Source organism: Lithobates pipiens, unplaced genomic scaffold, assembly GCF_037356315.1.
Source record: "Lithobates pipiens isolate NorthernLeopardFrog02 unplaced genomic scaffold, aLitPip1_a1.2 Scaffold_22, whole genome shotgun sequence".
Lineage (NCBI taxonomy): Eukaryota > Metazoa > Chordata > Amphibia > Anura > Ranidae > Lithobates > Lithobates pipiens.
Genome location: NW_027507784.1, coordinates 5,150,632 through 5,168,398, shown reverse-complemented (window position 1 = coordinate 5,168,398; position 17,767 = coordinate 5,150,632). Strand labels below are relative to the sequence as shown.

Below are 17,767 nucleotides of genomic sequence, written 5' to 3'. Positions count from 1 at the left end.
TTTGAAAATTTGGAAAATTTGGAAATTTGAAATTTCAGAAATTCGGAAATTTGGAAATTTAGGAAATTTTGAGGTTTTCTAAATTTAGAAATTGGGGAATTTCGGAAATTTAGAAATTGGGGAATTTCGGAAATTGAAAAATTCAGAAATTCGGAATTAGCAATTTTGTCAAAATTCTTTAAAAAACTAATTTGGAACTAAATGAATTGCACATGTCTAGCGATGCTTATTATTATTTATAGTGAGGCTTAAGTGCACTGTTATTCTTATTGAATTATTTTGTATGTAGCATCACATTAGTAATCAGGTCCATATCAGAACTTTAGTAAGCCTTTTGTTACAATTAGGAGACAGTTGTCACCTCACAACGGGATGTATCTAAAGAAAGACCTTCATGGTGGAATCACCGGGAACTCAGTGCATATAATATAAATAACAAAGTATCTGTCTGGTTCTCTCATCCCTACTTAGGAGAACATTTTAAACACAATAGAAACCACTTACTGTTGATGGTGGAAGATCCGGGTTCTGTAGGGAATACAGAGAGATGACATATCAGTGGTATATAGATTGTATTATATACAGGTCCCAGAAGATGGCAGGACCATTCGGAAAGTGCAGCATGACTCGTGCATGGACGGGAGGAGACCGACTGCTGGTTTCCCTTACTTACAGTGCCGACGCCTTCACCCAAATCCGATCGACAAATCGGCTCGGCTGCCATTGCGGGATCCCTGGACAGGTAAGTGACCTCATATTAAAAGTCAGCAGCTGCAGTATTTGTAGCTGCCGACGTGTTTTTTTTATTTATTTTTTACAGACTGGAGCTCCTCTTTAACCTCCCTGGTGGTATGATTATGTCAGATTTTTGATGCTCAAAGCGGTACAATGTTTTGCATAGAAATTTGGCGTTTTATATTGCAGGCCTGGAATTCTTAGGAATAACTCACTTAAATCCATCCAAAGTTTGAAAAATGAAATCATAAATTATAATATAATACATAACTAATAAATAAATAATTATAACAAATAATAATATAATAATAATTATTAAAACACCAATTTACCGAGGGCGGGGCCAAAAGGTGACATACCAAGGTGGCCCCGCCCCCCTCTGATGCACATGGACTTCCCAATGGCTTCCTTGTGGCGTTAGAGGGGGGGTAAGGGCGCCCGGGTACATCACCGTTTGGCCTCGCCCTCAGTTATAAAAGAACTGTGAACACGCTGAAGCGTCATAAGGCGGGTGCCTCCCATGGAGGCTAGTCTTTTTTATTTATTTTTTCCGGTCCATCAGCGGAGCGAGAGAAGAAGATAAATAAACTTTGTGAGACATTTTTTTTTTTTTATAAAGGACTTGTTCCAAAGTGTGTCTTGTGCTTTTTTAAATTTTGACACATTTTTGGTAAAATGGTTGGGGTACAATGTACCACTTACCATTTCAAACAGGGGGGAGGTGGGATCGGGGGTCCCCTTGTTAAAGGGGGCTTCTGGATTCCGATAAGCCCCCCGCCCACAGACCCCCACAACCATCGGGCAAGTGTCCTGTACAAAGCCCTGACCTCAACCCCCCACTGAACACCTTTGGGATGATCTGGAACCAATCAAGATCTCTTTTTTTTGGTGCTCAATCTGAGGCTTGGATTGTCAATGATGAGCCAGGTTTTATAATCCAACATCAATAACTGTTCATACCAGATCCTTATCTAAGCACGCAACCTGGCAGGCCACAGGAAAAGAGGGGGGGTGAGAGAGCGCCCCCGCCCCTGAACCAGGCCACATGCCCTCAACATGGGGAGGGTGTTTCGGGATAGCCCCAAAGCACCTTGTCCCCATGTTGATGGGGACAAGGGCCTCATCCCCACAACCCTTGCCCGGTGGTTGTGGGGGTCTGTGGGCGAGGGACTTATCAGAATCTGGAAGTCCCCTTTAACAAGGGGACCCCAAGATCCCAGCCTCCCCCCTGTGTGAAATGGTAACAGGGAAAGCCATGGGGAAGTCCCTGTGTGTCAGAGGAGACGGGTCACCCAGTTTCATCACCGTGTGACCCTGCCCTCAGTTATAAAAGAACTGTCACCTGAGAGGACAGTCATTACAGTGGGTTCCTCCCATGGAGGCGTATAGGTGGCAGGCGTGCAGGTTTTTTTTTCGGTCTGTTGGTGGAGTGAGAGAAGAAGATGAATAGACTTCGTGGGACATTTTTATTTTTTAATAAAGGACTTGTCCCAAGTTGTGTCTTGTCTTTTGTACCATTTTGACACTTTTTTTTGTGAAATGGTAGGGATACAGTTGTATCCCGTTACCATTTCACACAGGGGGGGGGGGAGCCCACAACCACCGGGCAAGGGTTGTGGGGGTGAGGCTCTTGTCCCCATCAACATGGGGACAAGGTGCTTTGGGGGGGCTACCCCAAAGCACCTTCCCCATGTTGAGGGCATGTGGCATCGTATGGTTCAGGGGGGAGCGCTCTCTCACCCCCCTTCTTTTCCTGCAGCCTGACAGGTTGCGTGCTTGGATAAGGGCCTGGTATGGATTTTTGGGGGGACTCCCGCGCCATTTTTTTTTTAAAATCCCATGCCGTTTTTTTTAATTTTGGCACGGTTTGACTTAAAATCTATATCAGACCTGAAGGGCCTGGTATGGAATTTGGGGGGACCCCCGCGCAATTTTTTTTTTTAAATCCCATGCCGTTTTTATCAATGAAGTTTTATGTGTATAGCCGGACTGACAATTCATTATAGCCGCAAGTAGTTTTAAATTACTTTTTTTACTTTAGAAATGCCATTTTGCTGTCAGACAGTTCTAAACAGGGGAAACATGTGCCCCTTTACAGGCATACTATACACACCCCCCAGGTACGAAATTTAAAAAAAATATTACACTTTTATTGTCATTATTAAAATCACTGCTCCCGAAAAAACGTCAGTTTTAAAAAAAAAATTTTGCATTGATCCATGTCCCCTGGGGCAGGACCCGGGTCCCCAAACATTTTTTATGACAATAACTTGCATATTAGCCTTTAAAATCAGCACTTTTAATTTCTCTCATAGACTTTTAAAGGGTGTTCCGTGGCTTTTTGAATTTTTGGCCCGAACACCCCAAATTGTTCGCTGTTCGGTGAACAGGCTAAACACCCGATGTTCGAGTAGAACTTACATTAGACTCAAACATCAGGCTCATCCCTAGCGGCTGCCCAAAGATATCAGCGGCCCGGGAGGGGAGCTCCAGGGTACCACATGTCCAGAGCCGGGGTGGGTTAGGGGGAAGGATAAGAATACCTTTTTGGGCTGGGTTAGTTTTAAGCGTTAACGTTAGGTTAAGGGTTAAATGGTGGAATTAAGCATCAGCGTAAGTTGACCGTTTACGGTTAATTCTCAGGACCAGGTCAGGGACAACATTTCAGTGTTAAGGGTTAAACATTAGGGGTAGGTTAAAGTCACATTAAGGGGATTTTTTCATGAGATGCTTATAGTGTGACTTACATGTTCTTGCTATTCTTTTAAAATACTGATGCTTTCTTCTTGCTCTACTAACTTCCCCCAGGCTGTGCTGTACAGCTTGGGTCCCCCGTGCCAGCTGGGCCCCATAAAGTCTTATTGGAGCCTCTATTTAGAACTACAACCTTACATGCAGCTGTACTTGAGAAGGACACAGAGCCAAAGCCAAACTCAACTGGAAGCCCCCCCAATTTTGGCTCTGTAAACCACTTGTTCAGCTTGTGCGCTCAACACTGGGAATGTCTCCATACAAGGTTGTGGTTCTGAATGTGAGCGTGCAGGAACAGCAGAGTCTGGTGAAACTCCAATGCCGCGTACACACGACCGGACTTTTTGACAGCAAAGGTCCAATGGAACGAGTCAGTCGGACAATTTGATCGCGTGTGGGCTCCATCGGATCTTTGCTTGCCACAAATCCGGCGGACTTTAGAAATAGAACATGTTTAACATTTTCCCGCCGGGCCGAGATATCCGCCCGTGTATATGCTAGTCCGACGGAAAAAAAACTACGCTAGGGCAGCTATTGGCTACTGGCTATGAACTTCCTTATTCTAGTCCGGTCGTACGTCATCACGTTCGAATCCGTCGGACTTTGGTGTGATTGTGTGTGTGGCCGAGTCCGTTCATTCGGGAAAGTCCGTCGGCAAGACCGTCGGCCCTAGTCTGCCGGAAAGTCCGGTCGTGTGTACGCAGCATTAAGGTCCCAGAGGGCAATAGGAAGGCACTTAGGCGAACTCCTTGAAATACTTTGTTTTTCCTGCTCTCAGATTATAAATACTTTGTAAATATGTAAAAGTAAAATAATATTTATGCAATAAAAAAAGTGCGGAAAAATAAATAAAATTAAATTAAATTAAAATAAATAAACTGCTAAACCAAATAGCATGGGAAAGACACATATAAAGAGAGGTAATAGTGCTGCACACCCCAAATAGTACAATATGGGAAGAAATATAATTTGGGGGAGGGTTAGGCAGCAAGGTAAGTAATTCAATTAGGTAATACATATAGAATAATATTTTATTGAAGTATGCATAAGATAATACCACGCCAGTTAAAATATGAGCTCTGGTAGGAGAAAAAAAAAAAGAAACATTCCATTGCAAACAGAGAATTATACACGGCATTACATATCGGAATGTCAGTTGTATAAAATACTGACGCGTTTCGACCTGTATAATTAGGGTCTTCTTCAGAGGTTTAGTTTGATACAAAAAACAATCAAAGATAAATGGTCAGAGCAACTGAATAGTGTTGCATATTTAGGTGGAAAAGGTGAAAGATAGATAAGGACGTACGAGGGAGGCGTACATGGGTGAAAAGATGAATGGGGGGGGGGGAAAGAAGGATGGGGATAAGTGATTTTTAAGGGATTTCTGGTTAAGAGGGTCTTTCCGAATACACCTCCCACTGGGTAAATATATGTTACATCTGTATTTCACATATTATGATTTATGAATCACCTGTTAAAATTTGACATGTGTACATGTTATGTCTTTTGCAGCAAACAATTCCTCTGAAGAAGACCCCAATCACACAGATCGAAATGCCTTCTATCCAACTGATAATCTGATATGTAATGTCATGTATAATTCTCTGTTTGCATTTTATGTATTTGGAATGATTTTTCTATATATATATTACCTACTTGAATTACTTACCTTGCTGCCTAAACTCCCCCCCCCCCCCGGGGGAAACTGCTAAACCTGTTTCCCCCAGGGGACAAGTCCGGTATCTGATAAAGTGGAAAGGTTACTCTCCAGAAGAGAGCTCTTGGGAACCTGCAAGCAATGTACATGCCCCTAGACTTCGTAAGTTTTTCAACAGGAACCCTGAGAAGCAAGCACACTTGGGCATCCGGAGGCTGACCCTTTGGGGGGGGGGGGCGCTGTCAGGGAACAAGCTGCTTAAAATTTGCGAACAGGAATTTGTGAATGCGAATACGCATGCGCACGCAGGCACGAACGAGCAATAAGACATTTTTGCCAGTGCGCATGTGCGTACACCAAAGTGCACACAATACGTGACAGACTCTGGCACCCAGTGGCCTATTTAGAGCCAGCAGCAGCAACCGCTAATTGCTGAATGATCTTCATCTCCCCCGTGTGTCCCTGAGTTCTGTTCCTGTTGTTATTTGGATTTCCTGTTACCGACCCGGCTTGCCTTTGACCTGTCTTGTCTCCACTTCTGGCTTTGACCCTTGGCTTGTTCCTGTGGCCCCGCTCCTGCCTGCTGATCCATATATGACGTTTGGCGTCTTCTGCTTGTTGCTACTCATGGCTGATATCCCGTGCATGATTTCTGGCCTGGCTCCTGACTCTCCCTGCTGCCCAGTCTCAACTGGTACTCCCGAAGGACCACTGCCCAGCAGTGCATCCTGCTCATCAGCCTGACAGCCACCATCCAGTGGTCATTGCCTTATCACCGCAGCCTACCGCAGCTGGCAACCCCTGCTTCTCTGAGCATTGCACTCCCTGTTACCACCTTCAGGGGTGCTCTGCACTTAGCCACAAAGGGAAGCCCTCTCAGCACTTCGGCCTCCGACCAGGTACGTGACACTGTACCAACCACAGCTTGTGACCTTGACACTGATTCTGTGCCTTGTGATCTGGACTACTTGATTTCTCTTTCATTAAAGCGGGAGTAAACCCAGTTTCAAAAAACACTTACATTCCCGGCATGCTAACGTTCACATTGGTTGTGCTCTCAACCAAACTTTCAAACCATCCAATAGCTGGTGTCATAACTGATCACATGTGCAGCATTATGGCAGTTGAAGAATTATTAAAGGTCAAGATGGCGGCTTCCTTGACTGAAAACGATAGAAGGGTTTACTTCCACTTTAAGAACTATGCGTAGACTGAGGTTTCCAACCACTGGGCTCCACTATCTACAGAAATGTACTAGTTACTGAATCCTGATACCAAACTGGAATAGCGGTGGAAATTGAAGAAGTAAAGAGCCCACGAGCACTAAACCCGCCTGAAACCTAAGCTTTTATGACTCTTAATGCTTTGCATAAGAGTCCATAACTGTTGGTGAGTGTGGCAACTAGGGATGAGCTTCGAGTTGAACTCATGTTCGACTCGAACATTGCCTGTTTGCCTGTTCAGCGAACAGTGAACAATTTGGGGTGTTCGTGGCAAATTCGAAAAGCCGCGGAACACCCTGTGCAAGTCTATGGGAGAAATCTAAAGTGCTAATTTTAAAGGCTAATATGCAAGTTATTGTCCTAAAAAGTGTTTGGGGACCCGGGTCCTGCCCCAGGGGACATGGATCAATGCAAAAAAAGTGCAGTTTTTTTCGGGTGCAGTGATTTTAATAATGATTAAAGTGAAACAATAAAAGTGTAACATTCTTTTAAAATTCATACCTGGGGGGTGTCTATAGTATGCCTGTGAAGGGGCGCATGTTTCCCGTGTTTAGAACTGTCCCTGCACAAAGTGTCATGTGCAGGAAAAAAAGTCTTTTAAAATCACTTGCGGCTATATTGTCGGCTTCCCGTAATACAGAGAACACTCAATGAGTGTTCTCTGTATTAGCCGACAATTCATTCATTGATTAAAAAAAAAAAAGCATGGGGGTTCCTCTAAATTCAATTACCAGGCCCTTCAGGTCTTGTATGGATATTAAGGGGAACCCTGCGTCAAATAAAAAAAAATTTGACGTGGGGGTCCCCTAAAAATCCATACCAGACCCTTTATCCGAGCACGCAACCTGGCAGGCCGTAGGAAAAGAGGGGGGACGAGAGAGCGCCCCCCCTCCCTCCTGAACCATACAAGGCCACATGCCATCAACATTGGGAGGATGCTTTGGGGGTCTGTGACCCCTCAAAGCACCATGTCCCCATGTTGATGTGGAGAAGGGCCTCATCCCCACAACCCTGAGCGGTGGTTGTGGGGGTCTGCGGGTGGGGGGCTTATCAGAATCTGGAAGCCCCCTTTAACAAGGGGACCCCCAGATTCCGCCCCCCCTGTTTGAAATGGTAAGGGGGTACCCCTACCATTTCACAAAGAAAGTGTAAAAATGGTTAAATAAGACAAACACACTTTTGAAAAATTCCTTTATTAAAAATAAAAAAAAATAAAAAAAATATTCCAGCGGTGCTAATCCACTCTTGCTATCCAGCGATGAATCTCCGGGGTCCAGCGATGGATGATCATATCCAGCGACGGGGAATCTCTCAGTCCAGCGCTGTTCATACATCCGTCTTCTGTCTCCACTGCGGAGACACTGCGGGGATCCCAGCGCTGACGTTTCTTATATTAGGAGGGCGGGGCCACCCGTCACCTGACCCCGCGCCCCCTCTATAGATAGATAGATAGATAGATAGATAGATAGATAGATAGATAGATAGATAGATAGATAGATAGATAGATTGTATATATCTATCTATATCTTTATATCTATATATATATCTATATATAATTGTATTTTTTCCAGACACCCTAGAGAATAAAACGGAGATTGCTGCAATACTTTATGTCACACTCTATTTGCGCAGTGGTCTTACAAATACATTTTTGGGGGAAAAAATACACTTTTTTTAAATAAAAAAAAAAAATAAGAAAAAGGTTAAGTTAGCCCAATTTTTTTTCTATATTGTGAAAGATAATGTTATGCCGAGTAAATTGATACCCAACATGTCAGGCTTCAAAATTGTGCCCACTCGTGGAATGGTGACAAACTTTGCCACTTAAAAATCTCCATAGGCGACGTTTAAAAATTTCTACGGGTTAACAGTTTTGAGTGATGGAGAAGGTCTGGGGCTGGAATTATCGCTCTCGCTCTAATGATTGTGGCGATACCTCACATGTGTGTTTTAAACACTGTTTACATATGTGGGCTTGGGGGGACAGGATGCTTTAAAATAAAAACATCTTATTTATTTTACTTTTTGTTTTTTTGTTTTTACACTGTCCCTTTAAAAAAAAAAAAAATTTGATCACTTTTATTCCTAGTACAAGGAATGTAAACATCCCTTGTAATTAGAAAATAAAATACATGTCAGGACCTCTTTAAATTAGCGACGTAGATCCGCCGTGGGCAGTCTGGAAGGGATTAAGCAGTGATTACTTAAACCTTAACTTTTTTTAACCTCCAAAGACTAAACTTTGACCTGAACTATTGGGCTGATACCTCTGATAATGGTCAGATAGTTCTGTGCCGTTTCCAGTTATATTATATTTCAGTAGATTCTTTGTACATCTCTCTGGTTTACTCCTTATTTGAGTTCTTATTTTCTCCCCTTTCCTGCTCACTGATTGGTCCTAATCTAGTTTACATTGTATAGAATTGGTGATGCCCAGGAGACATAGGACATCCTCCTCTGTCCAAGTCTTCCGGCCTCCTGGAATAATCTGTTCTAGAAAGAGTTTTGCTACTATGGTATGATTTGGGGCTTAATTCCAATAAGCTGATAAAAATCATCAAACATAAAAATAATGTAAGTATCCATTCACAAGTTTACCTTCGGATCGATGAATTGGTCCATTTGTCATAGCAGAAGGAGCATCATAAGTCTGGGGGGTTCCAGTTGCATCACTTCGACTCTCTCCCGGGGAGCAGTTCTACAAACAAACAAGACCATTGAGAAAAGACCTTTGGGTGATACGGATTCATCGATGTAAGATGTTCTCTATGAAATCATCACTGAGCTAAGTTGATGAGCTGAGAGAATTGACCATGTGTTCACACCTTATCCAGGGCAAAAGGGGCAGCTGCCCTGGGCCCCATCATTGTTGTGGGGCCCAAAGCAGCTGCCTCATACTTGCCAACTGTCCCAGTTTAAATTCCTTGAAGTTTTAGTCCCGTGCTGTGTCCCGATATCTCAGTGTGAAGTGCTGCTACTAATGCTGCCCAGCTCTGCCCTATTGCCCTGTTCAGATGACTCTCCCACAGACCCTGTGTTTACATGTAAATAACGGTGGCATTCATATGTAAATAGCTGCTTACCAATGCCATTGATATGTAACTAGAGGAAGCATTCATATGTATATCATAACCCCCCCCCCCACATAGCCACCATCACTTCTGCTGAATTCTGCCCACTGGGGAGGCAAAGAGACATGCTTGAAAGTCCTGCCTACAACTGTGGTCATTAAGCCTAATATCAGCCTGTTCTTCAAAGGTAAGCAAAATGTCCCTTACATTGGTGGTTGGTGTAAATCCCTCCTTACATAGGTGGTTATTGTGAATGCTCCTTTTACATCTGTAGTAAGTATAAATCCCCATTACATTGGTGGCCAGTGTAAATCCCCATGACATTGGTGGTAAGTGTAAATCCCCATACATTGGTGGCCAGTGCAGAAACTCCTTTTTATATTGGTAATCGGTAAAAAAAAAAAACTTGCATTTGTGGTCAGTTTTGATTTCTCCCTTACATTGGTGGTCCATATAGAAACCACCTTTAAATTAGTGGTGAGTGTAGAAATCCCCCTTTACTGGCTGTTGATGTAAAATCCCCCCCCCACATTACATTGGTTGTCAGTGTATATTCTTCACAACATTGGTGATCAGTGTACATTTCCCCTTACATTGGTGGCAAGTGTAGAAATCCCCCTTTATTGGTTATTGATGTAAAATCTCCCATTATATTGGTTGTCAATGTAAATTCTTCATTACATTGGTGATCAGTGTACATTTTCCTTTACATTTGTGGTCAGTGCAGAATCTCCCTTACATTGGTGATCAGCGTAAATTCCCCCTAACATTGGCGGTCAGTGTAGAAGGGTCACCTTACATTGGTGGTCAGTACAAATCTCCTTGACAATGGTTGTCTGTGTAAATTCCCCCTTACATGGAGGTCATTGTATATTCCCCCGTAAATTCTTCCTTTTACATGGGAAACATGCACCCCTTTACAGGCATGCTATAGACACCCCCCAGGTACGATATTTAAAGGAATATTTCATGTTTATTGTTTCACATTAATCATTATTAAAATCACTGCTCCCGAAAAACTTGCCATTTTTAAAACTTTTTTTTTGCATTGATCCATGTCACCTGGGGCAGGACCCGGGTCCCCAAACACTTTTTATGACAATACCATGCATATAAGCCTTTAAAATTAGCACTTTTGATTTTTCCCATAGACTTTTAAAGGGTGTCTCGAAAAGACCGGTTGTGTGAATGCGGCATTAGAGAAACTAAAGCCCCGTACACACTATCAGATTGTCTGCTGAGTTTTTCCTTCAGATTTACCAAAACCATGTAGTAGAAGGGCCTTCCTGATTGCATACACATTGAAACTCCTAAGGTTTGACCACATATTACATGGTTTTGGTAAATCTGAAGGAAAAACTCAGCAATCTGATAGTGTGTACGGGGCTTAGGAAACATCTCCAACATTACAGAACAAGTCCGGTTTAATGTGGTCAACTACTACAAGAAATTCCTTGGCATGTGGCCAATATCGGGGGCCAGAGTCATGCTTCTATATATTCTTGACAGATTAATTAGCCTGCGTCTCCCAAATTGGTGATTCTAAATATCTGCCCCTTGCATGTGTTTCCAACCCTTTCCATCTCTGCATCCCACCATGCCTGGACTGTGACATCTATATCTGGGCTATATACTAGGTATAAAATATTATTATTATTTTCAATTATTATACATTTTATTAATCATGACTCCTCAATTGCCCAGTACAGTTGACTGAACTGTTTGTTCCTCAGCAGATCCACCAAAACATATTCAGGATTTAAAAACTATAATTAAATTTTGGGTTTATATATACACAACAGTATTTCTATCTTTCTACGGGACTCGAACGTTCAAAATCAAAAGTGCTAATTGTAAAGGCTAATATGCAAGATATGCAACAGACAACACCAGTAATAAGGGGTATCTTCAGGTGTATACTGTGCTGGAGGCACACAACACCCACTAACTCCTGCAGATGTCTGTATTAGAGAACACCAGCAATAAAGGGTAGATACAGGTGTATACTGTGCTGGGGGCACACAACACCCACTAACTCCTGCAGATGTCTGTATTAGAGAACACCAGCAATAAAGGGTAGATATAGGTGTATACTGTGCTGTGCTGGAGGCACACAACACCCACTAACTCCTGCAGATGCCTGTATTAGAGAACACCAGCCATAAAGGGTAGATACAGGTGTATACTGTGCTGTGCTGGAGGCACACAACACCCACTAACTTCTGCAGATGCCTGTATTAGAGAACACCAGTAATAAAGGGTAGATACAGGTGTATACTGTGCTGGAGGCACACAACACCCACTTTAACTCCTGCAGATGCCTGAGAAAAGAACACACTGTGGCTGCCTATCTTGCTCTTTCCCTGCACACCGGAACACACTACACAAGGCCGCCGTGCTGGCGGCCTTATATAGTGTGGGGCGTGTACTATACCCCCCTGAGCTATAATTGGCCACAGGCATCCTGCCTGTGGCCAATTATTGCTCTCCTCGCTGCTGGCGCTGTGATTGGCCAAACATGTGGGGCCACAGTGCATGCTTGGCCAATCATGAGCCAGCAATGCACTGCGATGGCGTAGTGCATTGTGGGCCATTCGTGCCACACGAATTTGGTGCGAACGGTCCACAAAGTTCTAAATTCGCCGAACAGACGAAGGGCTGATGTTCGAGTTGAACACTGAGCTCATCCCTACCGGGGGGGGGGGGGGTTTGTGATCACCATTTACCTTGGAAATCCCAATAGAAATCTCAGCAGTGATGAGCTCGTTGGTTCCCAAATCAGACAAGATGGTGCATTTCTGACGCTCCTATGGTTGGGGGATTGTTCAGTATGTGGAGAGTCATAGAGTTCATGAACCGTGTTTGCCCGGATCCTTACATTGTGTGACAACATTCAGTAGATTCAAGGGTTTGCAAACTGTTCTTTTTTTTATTTTCTGATTCATTTATCACAAATAATCAATAATCACTTAATTTATAGAACTGTCTGATAAAGTCATCTGAGCTGCTTAAAAATCTTACAGATTGAACTTGTACTTAGACAATAAAAGCCATCACTCTGGGGAGGGGGGTCATTGTTTTGAGTGTATGCCTCATTGTTGGAGGTGTCCTGGTTATGGACTTTGCGACAAAGAACTGGCCTTCCTATCTGCTCTAACCCACTTTTTATAGCTGGAATCCTACTTACAGGTGCACAGGGACCAGTGCCGGAGTCACACAGGCTGACAGCGCAGTGTAGAAACACGCGGTTGGAGTTTTTAACAAACTTGAACATCTTCACAGAGAACCGTCCTTGTCTGGAGACACCGTTCTCTAGAACATCGATCGTTTTATCTTGCATGTTCGGACAGCTAAATAAAGTAAAAATGAGATAAAAGGATGTTTTACAGATAATCATTGTATATACATCGTACTAAAAGACTTTATTCAGGGAAGTAACAATGTACAGTATCTGACTAAAGTAAGTACACCCCTCAGTCACATTTGTTGTAAATCTTTTCTTCTATCTTTTCATGTGACAAGACTGAAGAAATGACACTTGTCTACAATGTAAAGTAGTGAGTGTACAGCTTGTATAACAGTGTAAATTTCCTGTCCCCTCAAAATAACTCAACACACAGCCATTAATGTCTAAATCGCTGGCAACAAAAGTCAGTACACCCCTAAGTAAAAATCTCCAAATTGGGTCCAAAGTGTCAATATTTTGTGTGGCCACCATTATTTTCCAGCACTGCCTTAACCCTCTTGGGCATGGAGTTCACCAGACCTTCACAGGCTGTCACTGGAGTCCTCTCCCCGCTCCTCCATGATGACATCACAGAGCTGGTGGATGTTGGAGACCTTGCGCTCCTCCACCTTCCATTTGAGGATGCCCCACAGATGCTCAATAGGGTTTAGGTCTGGAGACATGCTTGGCCAGTCCATCATCTTTACCCTCAGCTTCTTTAGCAAGGCAGTGGTGGTCTTGGAGGTGTGTTTGGGGCTGTTATCATGTTGGAATACTGCCCTGCGGTCCAGTCTCTGAAGGGAGGGGATCATGCTCTGCTTCAGTATGTCACAGTACATGTTGGTATTCAAGGTTCCCTCAATGAACTGTAATTCCCCAGTGCCGGCAGCACTCATGCTCGTTATACAAGCTGTACACTCACTGCTTTACATTGTAGCCAAGTGTCATTTCCTTAGTGTTGTCACAAGAAAATATTTACAAAAAGGTGAGGGGTGTACTCACTTTCATGAGATACTGTACTCAATGGTATATATGTAATGGGAAAGGCCAATCAGATCTGGTACTTTAGTTTGTGATGGACAGACACAGGTGGGTTGGATGGACACAGGTGGGTTGGATGGACACAGGTGGGTTGAACCACCCAGCAGATTCTCCGGTCTCTGGACACTGGTAGAGAGATCTCTGCACCCAGGTTTCTAATATTTTCCATCTTTTTCATCTGTTATGGGGGTCTCCTGCCCACATTTTTTGGGAGTAAACCAAGGCTGGTCCTTACAGCCCTTCACTATCACTCCTGGTCGAGGAGAAGGAAATGCCGGATGTCAGTAGATTACTACATTTAAATTTACCTGTTTTGGATAATGTAATATTTCAGGGGGTCATTCACATCATTCGATGGGGTGGCGTAGCAGTTCTTAATCACCAGAACAAGATTTGACGCGTCTCCGCCCTGAATGAAGACTCCGACATACAAGAAATCCTCGGTGGACAGGGTATCTTCTGATCCGGAGAACGGGTTATTGTAGCCGCTATCTTTATAAAAAGCCAAGGTGGTCTCAAACGTTCCTATCCACGGAACTGTGATTTTTATAGAGCTGCGTTTCAAATAGTAAAATAATGATAAACAATAATTAAACTTACAACACAAACAATTTAAATGACATCTAAAAGGTAAACTAGTATAGGATGAAAAGAATAGAAGGAGGGAGATTAGAAGGGCTCAGTCATAGTTACAGACAATAAATCAGTACACGGTACTTTACACAACTGGAGGATAGATGACAGAGGACTAAATACAGATCATACCACAGAAAAATCACTGTCCTGATAAAATTCCTGAGCCAGCATTGCTGCCACCTTTCCTTTTTTCCCTATATTCCCTTTTATTGGAAACAAGCAATTGGTCCTGTGTAGTCAGCAGACAGGGACCAGGACCTCTTTATATGAATATGTGACCAGGGGATCTTTCTCCTATGTCACAGTAGTCCTTCATACCATGTGACAGCTGGCGGGAGGGTCTTAGGATGAGCCAATTTGTGGATTGTAGGCCGCAGCCCACATATCAAGCATAACTTGCCACAAATTTGTGGCAGTGTTGAATTGTAAGTCCTATTCACTCACTACATATTGTCACTGGCAAGTTGTACACTTGTAGAGCACTTGCAGCACAAGCTCTAGTCGATACTTTTCAAAATTAAGCCACAGTGACCCCCTGTGGTGGGATGACTATTGCACAACACAACTGAACCAGAACTTGCAGCAGGCTTGCAGAATGTTTGCAAAGAAAGTCGATCTGGAGTCATCCAATGCAGACTTGCCGCAATTGTGCAACAAACTTGTGAAGCCTGTCAAGTCTAGCAATAGCTTAGCAAGCCATTTTTAAACTTAACAGCCCGATTGCTGACTCCTACTGATGTGGTCGTGGATCCGAGCCCCAGTCTGGGTGTTATCATCAAGTCGGGCACTGACCATCATTGGCTATTTAGCCCCTCAAGCCTGTATGACGTATTGCCTTATGGTGTATGTGTCCACCAGTTACAGTAAGCCCTTGTACACACGGTCGGAAAATCCGTCAGAATGTGTTCTATCGGACCGTGTTGTCGGATAATCCGACTGTGTGTGGTATGCTTTCGGACTGTTTCCGTCGGACCAAATTTTCCAACTTGCTGGAAATATTTTCTGACAAACTGGTCTGATAGGACATACTCAGATCATGTGTAGAGAATTCCGATCGGACAAAGTGCCACGCATGCTCAGATCAATTTTCTACATCAAAGCTATTGGCTACTAGCCTGAACGTAGTCCCATCGTAACAAAATTACGTCATCACATTCTGAAAGATCAGATTTTTCGACAACTTTGTCCGACCGTGTGTATGCAACAGTTTCGCACAAGATCCAACGGACAAAATCAGACAGATTTGGTTGTCGGAATCTCCGACCGTGTGTACAAGGGCTAAGAGTACCCATCCTCTTATCTGTGCTTATTAGCCTTTCAATTAGAGGTTATTTGGATTGCAAGCTGGTGATAGAAGATTCAGTCTCTTGAGTGGACTCCTACATGTGGACATTTACCCTTTGGTTAATGGTCACTGCTGTTGTCCTTTTGACACATTGCTAAGGACTTATATCTTTGTTTTCATTTTTAGCGCTACACTTTAATTTTGATTGCTATCTGGGAGACTGAATAATTCTGCATGTACACTATATGGGCAAACATTTGTGAAAACCCCTCCAAGTAATTGAATTTTTAATGCTTCACCCTACAAAGACATTGCAGACAATTGTGTGCTTCCAACCTTGTGGTAACAGTGTAGTGAAGACCCTTTTCTGTTCTACCATGACTGTCCCCTATGTACAAATCAAGCTCCATAAAGATATGGTGAGACCAGTTTGGTGAGTAGGAACTTGAGTGTCCTGGACAGAGCCCCGACCTCAACCTTACTGAACACCTTTGGGATGAATTGGAACCAAATCAGATCTCTTTTTTTTTGGTGCTCAATGTGAGGCTTGGAATGCCAATGGTGAGCCAGGTCTTCTAATCCAACATCAGAACTTGAACTTACAAATTGGCACAAATTCCCACAAACACCCTTCAATGGTGAAGTTCAGGTAATTGGATTGTTAATGCTTCACCCTACAAAGACATTTTAGACCATTGGCATGGCATGGTTTGATCAGATTTGTGTTGAGGAACTCAAGTGTCCTGTAAAAAGCCCTGACCTCAACCCCCCACTGAACACCTTTGGGATGATCTGGAACCAATCAAGATCTCTTTTTTTTTGGTGCTCAATCTGAGGCTTGGATTGTCAATGATGAGCCAGGTTTTATAATCCAACATCAATAACTATTCATACCAGGCCCTTATCCAAGCACGTAGCCTGGCAGGCCACAGAAAAAGAGAAGGCTACCCCAAAGCACCCTCCCCATGTTGAGGGCATGTGGCCTGGTACGGTTCAGGAGGGGGGAGCGCTCACTCGCCCCCCCTCTTTTCCTGTGGCGGCCTGCCAGGTTGCGTGCTCAGATAAGGGACTGGTATGGATTTTTGGGGGGACCCCCATTCAGTTTTTTTTTCATTTTTGGTTTGGGGTTCCCCTTAATATCCATACCAGACCTGAAGGTCCTGATAATGGACTGGGGGTGGGACCCATGCCGTTTTTTTCAATGATTTTTATCTATATCACTAGGACCCGACAATTCATTGCAGCCGCGATCAGTTTTAAATAAAAAAATTTCCTTTAGAAATTAGACATGTGCAGAGTAAAATATTTCGTTTCGGAATTTCGTTTTCGTCCGAAAGCTTAATTTATTTAGTTACTCCCGAAATTCGTTTTTATTTATTTCGTTTTTCGTTCAAAAATTGCATTCGTCCGAAAATCCACATGAATTACGGTCGAATCTGTCTTGGAAGGCTTATGGTGTCTGTCGAATGTATAAAGAAGATTCGACGGAGCTAACTATATAGCATACTTTAGAACCCTATTAAAGTCTATGGGACTCCAACGTTCAAAATCTAAAGTGCTAATTTTAAAGGCTAATTTGCAAGTTACTGTCCTAAAAAGTGTTTGGGGACCCGGGTCCTGCCCCAGGGGACATGTATCAATGCAAAAAAAGTTTTAAAAACGGCCATTTTTTCGGGAGCAGTTATTTTAATAATGATTAAAGTGAAACAATAAAAGTGTAATATTCCTTTAAATTTCGTAGGGGGGGGTTGTCTATAGGGTGCCTGTGAAGGGGCGCATGTTTCCCGTGCTTAGAACTGTCCCTGCACAAAGTGTCATTTATGCAGGAAAAAAGTCCTTTAAAATCACTCGCAGCTATTATGAATTGTCGGCTCCATAATACAGAGAACACTCATTGAAAGTCATTGATAAAAAAATAAATAAATAAATAAAAAAAAAAGCGTGCGGGTCCCCCAAATTCAATTACCAGGCCCTTCAGGTCTGGTATGGATATTAAGGGGAACCCTGCCTCAAATTTAAGAAAAAAATTGACGTGGGGTTCCCCCTAAATATCCATAACCAGACCCTTCAGGTCTGGTATGGATATTAAGGGGAACCCCGCATCAAATTTAAAAAAAAATTGACGTGGGGTTCCCCCTA

The 17,767-nt window shown here is 43.1% G+C and overlaps 1 protein-coding gene across 8 annotated transcripts in view; it reads right to left on the bottom strand.

Annotated features, from left to right (window-relative positions):
• Window positions 1-17,767, bottom strand: part of LOC144000332 (uncharacterized) — a 118,325-nt gene that overhangs the window by 16,909 nt on the left and 83,649 nt on the right. For 6 of the 8 annotated variants that reach the window (XM_077494071.1, XM_077494077.1, XM_077494070.1 and 3 more), the window contains 4 exons: window positions 14,016-14,261; window positions 12,628-12,790; window positions 8,968-9,067; window positions 505-528 (listed from right to left, as the gene is read on the bottom strand). In XM_077494071.1, the coding sequence (XP_077350197.1) occupies window positions 505-528; window positions 8,968-9,067; window positions 12,628-12,790; window positions 14,016-14,261 (533 nt within the window). The remainder of the gene's footprint in view (window positions 1-504; window positions 529-8,967; window positions 9,068-12,627; window positions 12,791-14,015; window positions 14,262-17,767) is intronic. The other 2 variants (XM_077494073.1, XM_077494075.1) reach the window with 1 other exon arrangement.